Here is a 17,535-nt window from a genome sequence, read left to right as displayed (position 1 = left end):
AAGGGGTTAACTGGACTGGGGTCCAGTAATGTGTTTTTGCCTTGCTTCAGCCATCCAACTGTTTATTCCCCTGTATAAATGTATTGTTTCTGTGCCAGTGTCTGCACCACACACACACTGGGGCTTAAGGGGTTAATAAGTTGCAGTTTAGAAAAATACAAATATGTGGTGTCTATTCAGAAATATCTGGGCTTCAACAGGCTTGATTGAAGTTGGGTGTGAAAAGTACAGAGGGGGTTTGGTGTATGTTAACACATATTGCTGGTAGAGACAGCTAGGCCCATGTCTGGGGCATTGGGTGTGAAATCTAGCACCTGTGACAAATGTTCTCTACACACGAGTCCCTGCTTCAAAGGATTTATTGACCAGGGGTTATGGGGGCCAGGGGTGCGGTTACCCAAGGAGATATCAGAATGAGTGACCTTATTAAATATAAGAATATTATGAGATGTCCTCGGCTGAACGTGCTAAAAGCTACATATGTGTATTCGTGGGACTGATTCGCACATAAGGATTACAGACATATGATGCCTAGCAGGTCCTAAGAGACAGATATTAATATCTCTCTTAATCTTAATATTACCCGGTAATATTTAGTCTTATTGGGAGCGTCATGCGCGCCGGAATGTATTAATATGTCTCACGTGTCAGTAAGTACTACTGAACTGAAGTTATGAAGTTATTTAGATAGGAAAAGCAGTTTTTAAACGTCCTTGGGTGGGAGCAGTTTTACTCTGTGGAAAACTGTCAACCTCACCACTGATTTATGAGAGGGGTTGGGTTTAGGTTGTGTTCAATGGGAAATAATTGTATAAGAACCAGGCTCAGCCTATGGCTATTGTCTTTCGTGATTTTCAAGATTGCTGTATGAACTGCTAGTCACGATTTCTGACTATTTCATGATAACTTCCATCTTAAGTGAGTGTCCATATTTTGTCTGTTATTTGTATAATCTGTTGTGTTCACCTTTTTCAAGGAATAAATTACATTTTATCATATCTAAGCCTCGTTCAGTTCAACCCAGTTATATTTGGTGTGTATTATTAATAGCCTGTCTCAAAGCTACCGTCACAGGTTATAAGGGGGTACTGGCCTGGGGAGGGGGTATAAAGGGGTACTGGGCCTGGGAGAGCAGATGTAAGGGGTGCTGGGCTTAGGGATTTGGTTACTGGGCCTGTGGAAGCGGGTGGGGGTACTGGGCCTGGGAGCATAGTGGCCTTACCCTGAGCCCTTGGATGGGCCTGCAGAATGAGAGGTTTGGAATCCCCCCTTCCAGATGGGTGTCGGCCAGCAAAGGGGAGGGGAGGGCCTTGCATGGGGGGGCCTGGGGCAGAGGAGGCCCAGTAGAGGGGACCTTGGTAAGGGGAGGAGCCTGGAGAAGGGTTGGGCCTTGGAAAGGGGATTCCCCTTCTTGCCTGCAGGCAATAAAGTCTAGTGTCTCCTGCAGCGGGGGCAAGCCCCCTTGACTGACCGGGTCTGGGACAGCAGTCCCAGCTGTCCCCCCCTGTAGGCTGCCCAATACGGTCACTGGGAACAGTCTTGCAGTGATGGCCAATAGAAAGCCGCAATCTCATCAGGAGCGCATGTTGCAACTGTGAATGGGTGAGGTCCCATATTTGTAGTTTGTGTTTGCGTCACACACCAGCACAACCAAAACTACAACTTTTCCCCCGCATGTCGAGGGGTCTGGGGGACCTCCCAGTTTGGATATACACAAGTATATGGGAACTGCTGCTTTAAATGTAGCAATCCCCCCGAAACACACAAATGACATAGGATACCCTGCTAGTTCATGTTGTGCAGACTTCCTTTTTTCCCCAAATGTGTATTTTGATACGTTTTCACCCATTTCTATCTCCATATTTTAAAAAGGATGCGATTGTTAAAAACAGCAGCAAATGGACTTTGGAATGGTAAAAAGGAGATATTTATTTTGTTATGGTACTCATCCTTATGTAGTTTTAAATGTTCGGGCGACATAACCCTGCATACAATTTTTATGTCGGGCCAATAAAATGGCACTTCAGAACCAATAATGAAACTGAATTCTATTAAGGCGAGTATCCAGGCACAGCCTCGTAATAAAAATATCTTAATCATTATCAACACACCATTACAAATCAGGACAACACTGACCTTCGTTAACTGCATTTTATTGCTGATGAGATCTCCCTTATGAGATTGAAGCATTAAATCTAACGATGCATGTTAATTAATGTTTGGTTTGCTATGAGAAGGTGCCATTTTTTTTTTAAAGCCATTCATGCAACGTAATCGAGGAAATACACAGGAAATCTTCAGGTCTGATCACCCAGCTCTTGTTCACTGGTTACTACTGTACAGCATGTCAGTCAATTACTTGTGTACCATATATTTTTGCCTTATGAATGGATTTGCACTGCTGAACGTCCATAATAGGTACATCCAGCGCCAGCCTCACGCAACCAGCGCCAGCCTCACGCAACCAGCGCCAGCCTCACGCAACCAGGCCCAGCCTCACGCGTCCAGCCTCACGTGTCCAGCCTCACGCGTCCAGCCCCAGGCTCACGCATCCAGCAATATGATTGACTCAGACAGCTGCGAGGGAATTGTTTAAATCTCGCTGCTCAAGTTAACCTGGCAGCCCACAAACGTCAAATCAGCTTTTCACTTTCAAAAACATATACATTTATCATCATGTTAAAGATAACAATACCTTGATTTATAAGAAGTGAAACGGGGAAGGATGGCAATTGAGATAAAAAGTGCAGTTGTTCAAATTCTTCGCACACATCGCATGAGTCATCCTCTTCTCATATAAGAGCAAGTCGCACTTATACCACTGCCGTAGAAATAAAGGGCTTAAAAAATAACAAGCCATTGAGAACCAAATTAAAGTTTTGTTTTTTATTTGCTGCCATTTACAAAATAGTCTTATTTATTTTTTATAAAATACATTTACAGTATGCTTTTAGAACAAGTTCCAGGAAAAAGAAAGATGCTTTTATTTTTCTTCTTTTTTAGTTTTTGATACAATTTCATTTACTGTTCCGAGTTCACCAAATGACACTGTTGCAGTACCTCTCTTGGCTGGTTTTGCCTGTAATTATACAATTGGTGCATATATTAAGCCTATTTACACGTATATATTGAAGTAATAAAGCTTAAATTCTGTTCAATGTTTTATGCTTAACATTGTACATAACTGAGATTATGCGATTCTCTGTTTGGGATATATTATATATCTCTATATATGTTTCTACGGTGTGGTTAGTATAAAAAGTGGATGTTTTGTGCTTTTCTTCCTCAAATTCCTAGAGAAGGTAATATGCGTGTCCTCCTAGTAGCAGCTTCCAAACTGAACTTTTTTTCTTCAGGCATGTGCATTACATCAAGAACAAGATAAACACGGCACTAAGGCAGCCGGCGGCAAGGATCTTACTGACAGGACGTGATCGCTGAACACTTTGCTACTCTTATGATATCCTTATTGCCATTTGATTTCCTGAATTGTAGATCATTTAAATATGTGCAAATTCTTTTTTTTTGTTTCAATTTTTTTTTATTGTTTTAGGGAGACATAACAAATATATAGTCTTGGAATACATGTGATGTTTTAACAGTGTCACTTGTCCATACAACAAAGGGCATAAACAGTTCGTCATCATTACTGAAATAAAATAGTTGCTATAACACTGTTTTTGAATAAGTGTGGTCTGTCTTCCTATTTCCGGTTGTGTTAGGGAAGCAGCCGCTTCCGTAGGCGTCTCTCATGAGCTTAACAAAGGAAAGAGAAGAACGTAGAAAAGAAGAAAAAGAAGGGTGGGAGGGGTGGAAGGGGGGGGGGGGTAGGACGAGCCCATTTGTCTGGTCTTTCTGTATTTATTTCTATGGTGTCCCTAGTTTCCTGGCCATATTTCCCAAATTTTGTGAAATTTGTCAGTTTTCTGGTTCAACTGTGCTGTGAGGAGCTCCATCATCTTTATTTCCCTTAGTCTCCGTAAGACAGTCTGCCTAGAAGGCGCATTCACCTTTTTCCAGGCAGCCGCAATAACACAGCGGGCAGCTGTCATTACATGAGTTATCATCTTACTTTCTGCCGTTCCTAATTCATCTATTGGTTTGGCCAGCACCATGGTCAGCGGTTCCACCTCAACCTCCACCCCCAAGTACTCTCTGATCAATGTTTGTATCATGACCCAGAATACCTGAATTTTTGGGCAACTCCACCAAATATGAACCATATCATCTTTTTGCCCGCATCCCCTCCAGCACAAATCCGGGGACCCGGGGAAGATCTTAGCCAGCCTGCTCGGGGTTAGGTACCAATGAAATAGAATTTTATAAATATTCTCTTTGATAGTGGTACAGATTGACGTTTTTGCAGCTACCTCCCAAATGTCCTCCCAGTCTTCTCTATCGATCTCTGTATTCAAATCTTCTGCCCATTTGATCATATAGCTATGTTGATCATATAGCTAATACAAATTCTTAAGGGTACTCGTGTTTAGTGAGAGTATATGCCATGGTTGATGTATGTTTTTGCTGCACATGTGCAGTCTCTCCTTTAACTACCTGCCTCCCATCCACACAACTGTTTATACGTAAATGTGGTGGGTCTAATTGCTTTGTTTGGCTCCACTATGTCACTATAAATGCAAGTGCCGGTAGCTGCAGATCACACACACACGCACGCACACGAATAGTCTCTGCATATTACCTGCGACTCGTGGGGTTTCCAGCCAATCATGTAATAGATCTGAAATGTTGCAGGTACAGATCCATCCTCTCCATACATTTCTATTGAAAAGGAAAAACATATTTTAGCGATGGGTGTATTTGTGCAGTTCAATCAAACAAATAATTTGCCACTGTAGGATACTCGCCATCTGGTCTGCAGTAGAGGTGTGTGTGTGTGTTTATTTTGGTGATGGCCCCAAAAACAAAAATGCCCTTTACAACAAAAGTGCCAATTAATCTGGGTATAATTTTATTTTTTTGGGGCCTGTTTTGTTAATTTCACTATTGCTGAAGTCAGGATGTAATATATTTGTTTCCACTATCGACACTTTATTTAAAAAAAAAAAAGTTTATAAAGTGTCTTTGCATACAAAACCACAACAACAAAAATATAAATATCTGCAAACTTGCAACAATCAACACACAGCAGTCATGTGCTTCCAGAAGTAGACGCTGGGGAATACAGTGCAATAGGTCGGTACCCAGAAACAGAGCTTAACTGGATGTATTTCCTCCCCCCAAACCCCCCCGAAATGTTTATTATATTTAATAATAAAGAGACTCAATGCCAATCTATTTCACGTGTACTGCGCATGAAGCACGAGAACACGAATGCAGATAGTGTATGAAAGAAGCCTTGTTAAAGAACTGTAAACAAAATGCAACTGTCCAAGGATAAACTACCTTGATATATGGCTGCAGCTGCCAGCATCGTATCCCTATGAAGCAAAGATCTTCTATTCCACGAGCAGTTGCTCTCTCCCATACCTGAAAGATGCAAAAACCGGCAGATTACTAAAAATACCATTTGATTGGTCACACTAAGACAGGATAATTCCAGAACATTAAAAGTTCACAGGTTAAATGTAGCTTTCATGACTTTATATCTTTGCAAATTGGATAAAAAAAAAAAAAAGGCTGCGTTCAAACAGAATGCGACGTTCGTCACTCTTGCGCTTTGGTGTGTGTGAGTTTTCAAACAGAAAACGACACCCGGCGGCGAAGTACAGCGTTGACGCCGCTGCACTTGAAGGAGACAACTTAAGCACGCGATGGGGGCAAGACATCAGAGAGCTGGTTCGCCCTCATTGGGCGAACCGCTCACGTGACACGCGAGCGACAGATTCAAATTTAAGCGTGGGCGCTGGCTCACGCTGGCCACACACATTGCAGCAATGTGTTTCATCGCGGCCAGCGTAAGCGAGCCCGCCCGCTCAGCGCCATCCTGGACGAGGCCTAATGGTGGACAGACCAATGTTTCGGTCCTCACGTGGACCATTATCAAGATGTAGGAGTGCTCCTAAGGTACTTTCAAAGTTGGAGACTTTATATCTTGACAGTTAACTTTTCAATCGTTGCTCAAGCAATAATCGACAAAGAACAGGGCGTAACTGGCCAATAATGCTCTGGCTGGAAGAGTTGAAGGCCCGAGGCACCAATGTTCAACAAAGAATCCCGCCAATCCTGTTACCGTGCACCTCACAACTGGAACAACCTACTAGAGACTCTCAGTCGCCACCTATCTAAGTTCTTTGAAGACTAAAGCCGTCTCTCATTTTAATGTCTGTAACTGTTACACATGTCTATAACATAAATTATTTCCTCTGTTCGTGAAATGTCTGTAAATATAATGTATAACCCGGTTCATTTAATGTAACCATGAATTATCAGAACTGTGCCCAGGACATACTTGAAAACAAGAAGTAACTCTCACAATATTACTTCCTGGTAAAACATTTGATAAATAAACGCATACATTAACCCAGCCAATGTATTATTGGCCAGTAATGCCCTGTTCTGAGGGGATTATTACTATTATACGCCAATTGTATGCTTTTTTCATAAAAAGACATTTTTGTATAGTTATATTGATTTTTATAAACATTCTACATTTTATCAACTTGTTTGTCAAAATAAAAATTGTAAACACACACACACACACACACACACACACACACACACACACACACACACACACACACACACACACACACACACACACACACACACACACACACACACACACACACACACACACACACACACACACACCTCCCAGTGTGGAGTGTGGAGTGCTCTGCCCACAGGAAGGGGGAGGAGTCAGTGCCTGGTTGGTGCCTCCTATCTAATCACCTCCCCTGTCTGAATGCTGCTCTCATTCACTGCATGGCAAGAGAAAGCCAATCGGCTGAAAATAGAAACTTGGCAAGGTGCCAAATTCTGGACCATTACTGCATGAATAATGGCCGGAATTTTGACCCATCAGAGAGCAGGGATTTCAACAATGCCTGGAAGTTTAAACTATAATTAAAAAAATTAGCTATCAGTTGACTAATTATTGAAGATTTGCTTCATTGGATAGGTGCAAATAAATGATTAGAGATAGAGATGGAGATATTGGTCCACGGTACGGTTCTTTTCTAAATGTATTCAGAGACAATAGAAACCCTCTTTTACCGCATAATTACAGACAGTTGCATCATTCAGGCATATAGAATGTAGTTATAGAGCGGAGAATCTTAGTTATTGTTAGTTTGGTGTTGTGAAATTATTCTGAATTCGATCAATCCAAATACAATCTTTATACATTTTTCTTAGCCAGAGCAATCACCTGTTTTTCTCACTGTCAGCTCAAAATGTTCTTAGTCAATCATCACCATTAGAACAGTTTCTTCCTTTAGCAATACAGTATTTACATTGATTTAGAAGACCCTTCTTTGTCCTGTCACTAAGTAACTACAGTCAAGGAACATAGTATTATCTTTTAAGACCAATCTCTATTGTATTGTCTTACCAAATATTTAACCAACCATTGATTCCAAACTCTTGCAACACAACAGATATTCAACATACAAAGTTTAAAACATGTCTACACCTGCCTGTCTTCAGACTGATTTATCTTCTTATCTTTGCAGAGGCAGCTAATAATCTTCCAATATAATTTCTAACTTAATACTAAATTACTTATTTTAACGAGTGATTGAGAGAGTGAGTGAGAGAGACATCTCTATTATGCAGGCTTACAACCGTCCTATTTTCAATTATTACTACCCGCCTTGTTGTGGAAACAAAATGTGCTATTCTTGTTTTGCATTAAACATGTCAATTAATCATGATAGTTAACCAATAAATACTATTGAGTTATTTGAAGTAAATCAAATACTGTTAAATATTCTATCTTCAAGGTTTATTAACACATCAAAATGCTAATTCACCCTAAATCGCTTGCAACATTTTTATGCTTCTAAAAATCACTTAATCAGACTATGAATTTCAATTTCAGTAAATGCCTCTTCATACTTCTTCACTCATCATTTATAACCACTCTGACTGCAGATCTCATTTATTACAAAATAAACCACATCATGATGTTTTGGTTTTCTCTCAATATGCTCGGTTTTTGACGTTAACATTTCCTCTGTAAATATACAGTATATAACATTACATCCATAATGTTTAGGGTTTCCAGACGTCCCGTATATACGGGATTGCTCCTTTTTTCAACAATATTGTCCCTGAAAGGTCGGTCAGGGACGTATAATTACCCTGTATTTCAGGGGGCAATGGGACATTTCAGAGACGAAGGTCGCTGGCAGGGACGGGAGGAGAAGCATAGCAGCGGTGCGGATGGCAGAGAGCAGTGATTGAGTCCGCCCCAGCGGTATATGACCCGGCAGTCAATTACAGCTTACGGTGTCTGCTGGGGCTCCACCTCTACCCTCTGCCGCGGTCCGCCTCTGCAGCCGCCATCCCCCACCGCACTGCTGCCATCCTTCTCCTGTCAGTGCCTGCCGGACCTTCGGCCCCAAATTATTTCAAATTCACAATTATTGTATTTCAGGTAATTCCAAAAGTAATGCTTGTCAAAATAACTGTACACAACGTAAATGGCTTAACCAAAAAAAAAACATTTGCTTCTGTAACCCTTAGATTTGTATTGTTTTTGTAAAGTCCATTCAGCGGTTCGCCCTCCCTGAGAAACATTGCTGTGACATTTGCCTGAGAGGCCATCTTTCTGCAACTTTATTCTCAAGATCTACTGCACTGACTTTTTTAGCCTGGTATTATCTTCAATCTTGGAAGCACTTGAAAACTCTGGTAAAAACAGAAATGGAGGATCAATACAGAAGTGCTGATATAACCACCACATTGGATTTAATGTAATGACGACAAAACATTTTATTCATCCTTGAAAAGTAAGAGATTACCCTATAGTCACTTGAACACATCCTTTTTATACGGCTGCAGACTATACAAGGAAACATACTATTTTGTTCAAGAACGGCTGATGCTGGATGGTGAAATTGCATAAGGCTCTTAAGATTTAATGGCGACCAAAACCCAACTTTTTAAAAAGACACGAGAATATGGAAATGATAAAGTGGCTAAAGGGAGAAAAAGTGATGTTGGTGCTGGGTCATCAAATAGTTTAATGACAGGACCACAACCATTAGAGCACTCATTAACTTACAAAAAAGTTGTAAGTACTGTAGTCTTAAAAAAAAAATGATATATATATATATAATATATACATACACACACACACACACACACACACACACACACACACACACACACACACACACACACACACACTATATTTTACTTACTGCTATGGTGTGACCACGTTAAAAAAACAAGGAGCCATAATAATAATAATTGTGGATTGTACCCCCTCTTATTGACGTAACCTCGCCCATATCACTTGTGTTGAATACTTCTGTTATTTGTAACTATACTGCTTATAACAGTTAGATCATCCACATTCTTGCTGCTGTGATTGGTAGGAACACGACTTGATGAATTAGGCCCATGGGCCAGGATACACTGAACAGGGCTAACCTTAATCTGCACAATAAGGCCCATTTAAATGATGAATTTCGCCTAAATGAAAACTCAAAAGTAACCCTGCTTATTTCCACAGTCCCTCTGTGTAATTTTATCAATATACATTTATAAGCAGTCTTACATAGAAAAACGCAGGCAGGTATTAGATTTACAATGACTAATCACTGCCCCAATGGCTTCCCCGTAACAAGAACTAATTTCCTAACACAAATGAAAACATATGAACAAAAATGGTACATATTCGGATTTAAAAAGCCAACAATAGTAAATATTAATATTTCTGTTAGAATACAGATAAGACGCTCATCATACACTGATCACGAACAGCAATGCATGGTGTGTGTACAATAGGGGGCCATCTGGTGGTTAGAGTCAAAATGACAGCAACAATACCTGTACAAATTATGTGCCAATGTTTGTAATATGCTGGTAGCCTTTTAACATTTTTGGCAAATATGGAAGTTGAATATTTCAGGCATTTTTTTTTCAGTTTACGAAAAATAATAAAAACAAAATTATATATATATATATATATATATATATATATATAATTTATTTTTTATTTTTCGTAAACTGAAAAAAAAGTGCCCGAAATATTCAACTTCCATATTTACCAAAAGTATATATAAAGAGTATATATATCCAAGAGATTGGAGGCCGGACTGCTGCTGAAAGCAGAAAGGGGAAGACCTTCACCCGAACAGGGTATTAGAGTTCAAGAATGACTTTACATCACTCAGCCTATTTCATTGGCCGTCACTTGCCAATCAAACATCCCCTGACGAAGTCGCCCTTGTGTGACAAAACGCGTAGGGTTGGTGACGTCATCGCGTCTTTGGGTGTGTGTACACGGAGTCCTGGGCGTCCCTGCGATCTAGCTAGCTGTATTTTCAGTGCTGGCAACTGTTCCATGCTGAGAGCAGAGGACGTGGAGATACTGATTGACTCAGTTCCTTGGCGCCAACTCGTGACAGGAGTTGGTGGTGGCTACAAGCTGTGCAGATGTACCCTGCCTACCTGGGACCCCCCTCACCCCCGCAGATGACTACACACAGAGATTTCTCTCCCACGTATGGTTGCTTTTTTTTAATCCTGTAAGTGCATTTCCTTTGGGCTGCAGTTTTTTAAATAAATGTACTTTATTGTTTAAACAGTTACGTGCTATGGAGCTTGCGCTTCTGTTATATATATATTGTGACAAACGGCTTACTCCGGGGCTCCGCCGTCTGTCCGGGACTGTTAGAACACGGTCTTTTAGGGTAGGTTAAATGATGAGACGTCACGTACTGTTCCTTTAAACAGGCTATGCCTGGTTTATTCAGTCCCAGGCACTGAGACTGCCACAGTTTAAACAGAAAACAAAGCCAAACAAAAAGCTGCTCGTCTGAGCGATAACTTAAACTTAGATGTCCCTGACTCAGAGTTGGAAGTGGCTTGTCCACTTCCACCAACAAAATAAGTACCTTTGCAGTCTTTAGACAAACTAACAGAATGAATGAAGCGATTTGGGAAAGAGGCTTTCTCACCCCTCTGCAGTTCAGCAGCCTTCCAGGCTCTTGGGCGGGGCCCAGAGGAAACAGGAAACAGGTCTTATATACCTGAACTCTAATCAGCATGACAGGTGACAGAAAACAGGCAGCAGACAAACTGTGGAATGGAGTGCCTGTACCACGAGGCTGCCCTGTTCAGCTTAGACAGGACAGAAACTGTTCAGTATCCTGGGAGCCCTGTATATGGAGTTTATTACCAACCCCTGGTTTCTGTCACATATCCTCCCCCCCAGCTCAGACCTCGAGGGGTGAGCGACCATGGATATTAGGGAGTGCATCCTTGACAACCCGTCGGCATTGCCATGTTTGTGCCCCGACCTGTGTTCCACAGAAAATTTAAAGGGCTGTAGGCTTAGGAACCACCTGGTCACCCTAGCGTTCTTCTCCCTATTTTGACACATCCAGGTAAGGGGTGCATGATCTGTGACCAATCGGAACTTTCTCCCCAACAGATAATACTTGAGTGTCTCTACAGCCCACTTTATTGCGAGACACTCTTTCTCGACTATGGAGTAATTTTTCTCCTGGGGATTTAGTTTCCTACTTAAATAAAGGATGGGGTGCTCCTCCCCTTGAGACTCCTGGGAGAGTACCGCCCCCAGCCCTACCTCAGATGCGTCGGTTTGGACTACGAACTCTTTGGAGAAGTCAGGTGTGACCAACACTGGTTGGGCACAGAGAGCTTCTTTCAGGCTTCTAAAGGCCTGTTCGGCTTCGGGGGACCACTTTACCATTAGCGGTCCTCTTGCTTTTGTGAGGTCGGTTAGTGGGGTTGCCTTAGTTGCAAAATTGGGAATAAACCTCCTATAGTAGCCAATTAACCCCAAAAAGGTCCTTACTTGTTTTTTTGTGACTGGCCTTGGCCAATTTTGTATCGCCTCTACTTTGAGTGTTTGTGGTTTGAGTAACCCTCTACCAATAGAATACCCCAGATACTTGGCCTCCTCCAGACCAATAGTGCATTTAGCGGGGTTAGCAGTTAGTCCAGCAGACCGAACTGCGTCGAGCACAGCTTGGACCTTTGGAAGGTGGGACTGCCAATCTTCACTATGGATTACCACATCATCCAGGTAGGCGGCAGCGTACCGAACATGTGGTTTTAAAATTTTATCCATCATTCTTTGGAATGTGGCGGGAGCTCCATGTAAGCCAAAAGGCAGCACCTTATATTGAAAGAGGCCGTCTGGGGTTGAGAAGGCTGTTTTTTCTTTTGCCCTTTCTGTGAGGGGAACCTGCCAGTACCCTTTTGTTAGGTCTAGGGTTGTGAGATATCGGGCTTTGCCCAGTCTCTCTACAAGTTCATCCACCCTGGGCATAGGATAAGTATCAAATTTTGACACCGCGTTTAGTTTCCGGTAGTCATTACAAAACCTTGTTGTACCGTCTGGCTTTGGGACTAAAACTATAGGGCTGTTCCACCCACTTTGGGATTCCTCAATTACGCCTAGTTTTAGCATTTTTTTAACCTCTAAACTTATAGCCTCTCTCTTGGCCTCTGGGATTCGGTACGGTTTAAGGTTAACTCGGACCCCCGGTTCAGAGACTATGTCATGTTTAATTACGTTAGTTTTACCTGGCTGTGTAGAGAAGATTTCTTTGTTCCTTCTCACTAAACTCTGGACCTCTCGTTTCTGATGCACGGACAGTGTTTCAGCTATGCTAACCTCTGGGTCAGTTTCTTGATTCTCTGACGGACCTGGGGGTACTAGGGTTAACAAGACCTCTCTATCTTTCCAGGGCTTGAGTAGGTTTATATGGTAAATTTGCTCAGGTTTCCTCCTACCTGGCTGCCTTACCCTATAATTTACTTCTCCCACTCTTTCCAAGACCTCATATGGCCCATGCCATTTAGCAAGGAATTTACTCTCCACGGTGGGAACCAGAACTAGTACCCTATCACCTGGAAAAAAAATTCTGACCCTAGCACCCTTATTATACGTATTCCTTTGTGCTTCTTGAGCTTTCTCCATGTGTTCCCTCACTATGGGTAGGACTGCAGCAATGCGGTCCTGCATTTGGGCAACATGCTCTATTACACTTCTGTAAGGGGTAACCTCGTGTTCCCAAGTTTCTTTGGCTATATCCAGTAAGCCCCTTGGATGTCGGCCATACAATAGTTCAAACGGGGAGAAGCCTGTGGATGACTGGGGAACTTCCCTAATGGCAAATAACAGGTATGGTAACAAACAGTCCCAGTTTTTCCCATCCTTATCGACCGCCCGGCGTAACATGCTCTTTAAGGTTTTATTGAACCTCTCCACTAAACCATCTGTTTGTGGATGATAGACTGAGGTTCTGAGATGCTTGATTTTTAGGAGTTTACATAGCTCTTTCGTTACTTGGGACATAAATGGTGTTCCCTGGTCAGATAGAATCTCTTTAGGAATTCCGACCCGGGAAAACAGAAGTACTAACTCTTTTGCTATGTTTTTAGCAGAGGTGCTACGTAGGGGAACTGCCTCCGGATATCGGGTAGCATAATCTAATATTACCAATATATGCTGATGTCCCCTAGCAGACTTTATTAGGGGTCCTACTAGATCCATAGCAATCCGGTCAAATGGTACCTCTATTATGGGAAGGGGTACCAATGGGCTGCGGTATGCTTTGAACGGGGCGGTGATCTGACATTCTGGGCATGAGGAACAATAGTTTGTAATTTCTGCCAGAACCCCAGGCCAATAAAAGCTTCGGAGAACCTTTTCTTTTGTCTTTTCCACCCCTAGGTGTCCCCCCAATGGATGACTATGTGCGAGGTGTAATACTACGTTACGGAATGTCCGTGGTACCAACAATTGTTTAGTTGTAACTGATTTTCTTTTATCAACCCGATATACTAGGTCGTTCTCTACCTCGAAGTAGGGGTAAGCAAGTGACCTATCTGGTTGGCCATGAGTACTATTCTGGTCCCGTATATTTCCCCTTGCTACCGCTAATGTGGGGTCCTCCCACTGGGCCTTCTTAAAACTCCCAGGACTGACCTCTAGGTCAGCGAGGGTCTTATCCTGTACTGGGGTGGTAAGTGCCTGATCAACATCTTGATTTGGGGTATTCCCTACCAAAGTAGTGATGGGGAAGGGAATTTCACAGCACTCCTCCTTTTCCCCTTTCTTATTTGGGCCCTCGTCAACCTCCATTTCTGAAAAAGGGAAAGGATTTGTTTCTTCTAACACTTCGCTATGGTCTGCTATTGAACTCTGGGCGCTATTCTGAGCTGGGGACCACATTTTTAGAAAATGGGGAAAGTCGGTCCCTATTAACACATCATGTGCCAGTTTGGGTACAACACCCACCTTGAAATCTAAAGAACCAAATTCTGTTTCAAAAAAAACATCAACAGTGGAATATTCATGATTATCCCCATGTATACAACAAATTGCCACTCTTTGTGAACTGTTTACCTGTTTCTTCTTAATGGGCAATAGGTATTCGGACACTAGTGTGACCATACTCCCAGAGTCAAGAAGTGCCCGAACCCTCTTACCATTAACCTTTACAAATGCCCACAGATGGTTATTCAAGGGGTCCTCTGGGCTAGGACCCATACATTGGGACAACAGCGAATAAGGTTCCACGCTGTTGCATTGCATGGGCTCATCATTTAGTGGGCAGATTTTTGCTGTGTGGCCCCTCTCATGACAATTTACACATTTAGGTACATAGTCTGTGTCCCACTTAGAGCCTTTTCCCGGCTCCCCATGTTGGCTATTGCCCTTAGTGTGCGAACCACTGTTGCTGGTGCAGCGTGAAGGTGGTCGCCGCTCTTCAGCTCCCCTTAACCCCGGTACCCTTTTACCGTCTCTGGAAGAGTCCTGGAACCTCGGGTAGTGGGGTTGCTCCACGACTGTGGGTTGCGGGTGCTCTCCTGCTGCATTGTACCTTTCTACGAGGGCCACAAGCTCATCCGCATTGTGGGGGTCACTCCGACTGACCCAATGGCGTAAGGCAGAGGGAAGTTTCCTCAAGAACTGGTCCATGACCAACCGTTCCACGATGTGGCTTGCTGAGTTGATCTCGGGTTGTAGCCACTTCCGGGCGAGGTGGATGAGGTCATACATCTGGCTTCGGGTGGCTTTATCCATCGTGAAGGACCATGCGTGAAACCTTTGGGCGCGAACAGCCGTGGTTACGCCGAGGCGGGCGAGGATCTCGAACTTCAATTTTGCATAGACGTTAGCTTCGGCTGGCTCTAGATCAAAGTAAGCCTTCTGGGGTTCGCCGCTTAGGAAGGGTGCGATTAGACCAGCCCACTCAGCTTCTGGCCATCCCTCTCTCTGTGCCGTGCGTTCAAACGTGAGAAGATAGGCTTCCACATCATCCGAGGGTCCCATCTTCTGAAGGTAGTGGCTTGCCCTGGTCATTTTCGGAACTGGGGCTGCCGCTGCCAGTGGAAGGTTACTGATAGTCTCCCTCAGGATCTCGAGTTCCTGCTGTAAGCCCTGAGCGAACCGCTGTTGCTCCTCTTTCAGCAAGCGGTTTGTCTCTTGCTGGTTTGCATTCGCCTGTTGCAGGGCTTCATTCGCGTCTCTCTGGACAGCGACATTGCGTACCAGCGCACTCACCACGTCTTCCATCTTGTTTGGAGAGAGAGAAAAAAAACCTTTTTTTTTTTTTTCTTTAAAGTTCTTTAACCCCCAGACCTTTTTAGTGCTCTGCCCGCATTCTCCACCATATGTGACAAACGGCTTACTCCGGGGCTCCGCCGTCTGTCCGGGACTGTTAGAACACGGTCTTTTAGGGTAGGTTAAATGATGAGACGTCACGTACTGTTCCTTTAAACAGGCTATGCCTGGTTTATTCAGTCCCAGGCACTGAGACTGCCACAGTTTAAACAGAAAACAAAGCCAAACAAAAAGCTGCTCGTCTGAGCGATAACTTAAACTTAGATGTCCCTGACTCAGAGTTGGAAGTGGCTTGTCCACTTCCACCAACAAAATAAGTACCTTTGCAGTCTTTAGACAAACTAACAGAATGAATGAAGCGATTTGGGAAAGAGGCTTTCTCACCCCTCTGCAGTTCAGCAGCCTTCCAGGCTCTTGGGCGGGGCCCAGAGGAAACAGGAAACAGGTCTTATATACCTGAACTCTAATCAGCATGACAGGTGACAGAAAACAGGCAGCAGACAAACTGTGGAATGGAGTGCCTGTACCACGAGGCTGCCCTGTTCAGCTTAGACAGGACAGAAACTGTTCAGTATCCTGGGAGCCCTGTATATGGAGTTTATTACCAACCCCTGGTTTCTGTCACAATATATACACACACACATACATACATATATATATATATATATATATATATATATATATATACACATATACATATACACATACACACACTTTTTTTAATCAACAGATTCCTTACATAAACTGCATGGCAAAGGTATCAAGCGAGTACCTTAGATTTATTGGTGTGCTATTGAAATACAGTACAGCACACTCAGCCAATATTTTTCATAAAGTCTGCTTGTCAACTCAGTTCCCTGTTGGAAAAAAGAGTGCAGAATGCTTTGCTAGCACACAACATAAAATATTGTGATTTACACTGTTTATCTGACATGTTTTTTTGTTTTTGTTTCAAGATTCTCCAAGGAGGGGCGGTAATATTGTAGGAAGGGCAGGACGGACCCTGAAGATAAATTAATCTCAGTTCTTTTGAGTTTAGTACAAAGCCACCATGTACGAGTTGTAACCAATATGTCCAGCAAATAAGTGAAAGATGTGATATTACTGTATCATGTCTCGGATACAGTCGGTGTTCTCTTATGCTGGTGCCAATTAAAGAGGTTGTTTTGCTTTACTTGCTATTCCAACAATCTTCTGTATGACAGAAGCCAAATCCCTTTCCCTTAGCTTGATTTGTAACAACCTGTTCTCTGGTTACTGTGCCTGGTTTATTGTGTTGCAGAGTTGGTCAGTGGTTACACTGGCAGAGTGCCATGCCATGCACTTGCCACTTGATTTGATAATTTTGGACTTCATAGAAATGATTTAGTATGCGGTAGGTACAATACCCATTTTTTGCCGTCTAAATGTTCTATCACAGCTAGTAAGTACAGCTGAACCCCGTTATAACGCGGTCCTTGGGGGCCACAGAATCAGACCGCGTTATAAACGGGATCGCACCGGCATCTAGATCTCTCTCCTCAACCACGTGCTCTCCTCTCGCTCCCCCGCAGCTGTCGGCTCTCGTGCGCGCTGTCATTGATTTATTTTAAACATTCAATGCTTTATTGACAATGGACAAAACATTTTACACATGCAGGGATCGAACTCAGGACCTTCCATATACTGGTACCAATACATTACCTCTACACCACAGGCCTGGTGTTAGAAGACTGACCATGTATTAAACCACTTGCACTTTAAGAGGTAGCAAACTCCTGAGGTGCTCAGCAAGCATCACTGCAAGGGGATTAATA

The 17,535-nt window shown here is 42.9% G+C and overlaps 1 protein-coding gene across 2 annotated transcripts in view; it reads right to left on the bottom strand.

The window, feature by feature from the left end:
• Window positions 1-2,871: 2,871 nt before the first annotated feature.
• NDUFAF5 (NADH:ubiquinone oxidoreductase complex assembly factor 5) overlaps window positions 2,872-17,535 on the bottom strand; it is a 33,523-nt gene continuing 18,859 nt past the window's right edge. For both annotated transcript variants that reach the window (XM_075596060.1, XM_075596059.1), the window contains exons 9-11: window positions 5,404-5,487; window positions 4,700-4,779; window positions 2,872-3,079 (exon numbers count right to left, since the gene is read on the bottom strand). In XM_075596060.1, the coding sequence (XP_075452175.1) occupies window positions 2,984-3,079; window positions 4,700-4,779; window positions 5,404-5,487 (260 nt within the window). In that variant the 3' untranslated portion in view covers window positions 2,872-2,983. The remainder of the gene's footprint in view (window positions 3,080-4,699; window positions 4,780-5,403; window positions 5,488-17,535) is intronic.

The sequence above is a fragment of the Ascaphus truei genome, chromosome 4 (genome assembly GCF_040206685.1).
Source record: "Ascaphus truei isolate aAscTru1 chromosome 4, aAscTru1.hap1, whole genome shotgun sequence".
Taxonomy (NCBI): domain Eukaryota; kingdom Metazoa; phylum Chordata; class Amphibia; order Anura; family Ascaphidae; genus Ascaphus; species Ascaphus truei.
The sequence above is the reverse complement of the archived record's forward strand: the minus strand, read 5'-3'. Positions and strand labels throughout refer to the sequence as shown.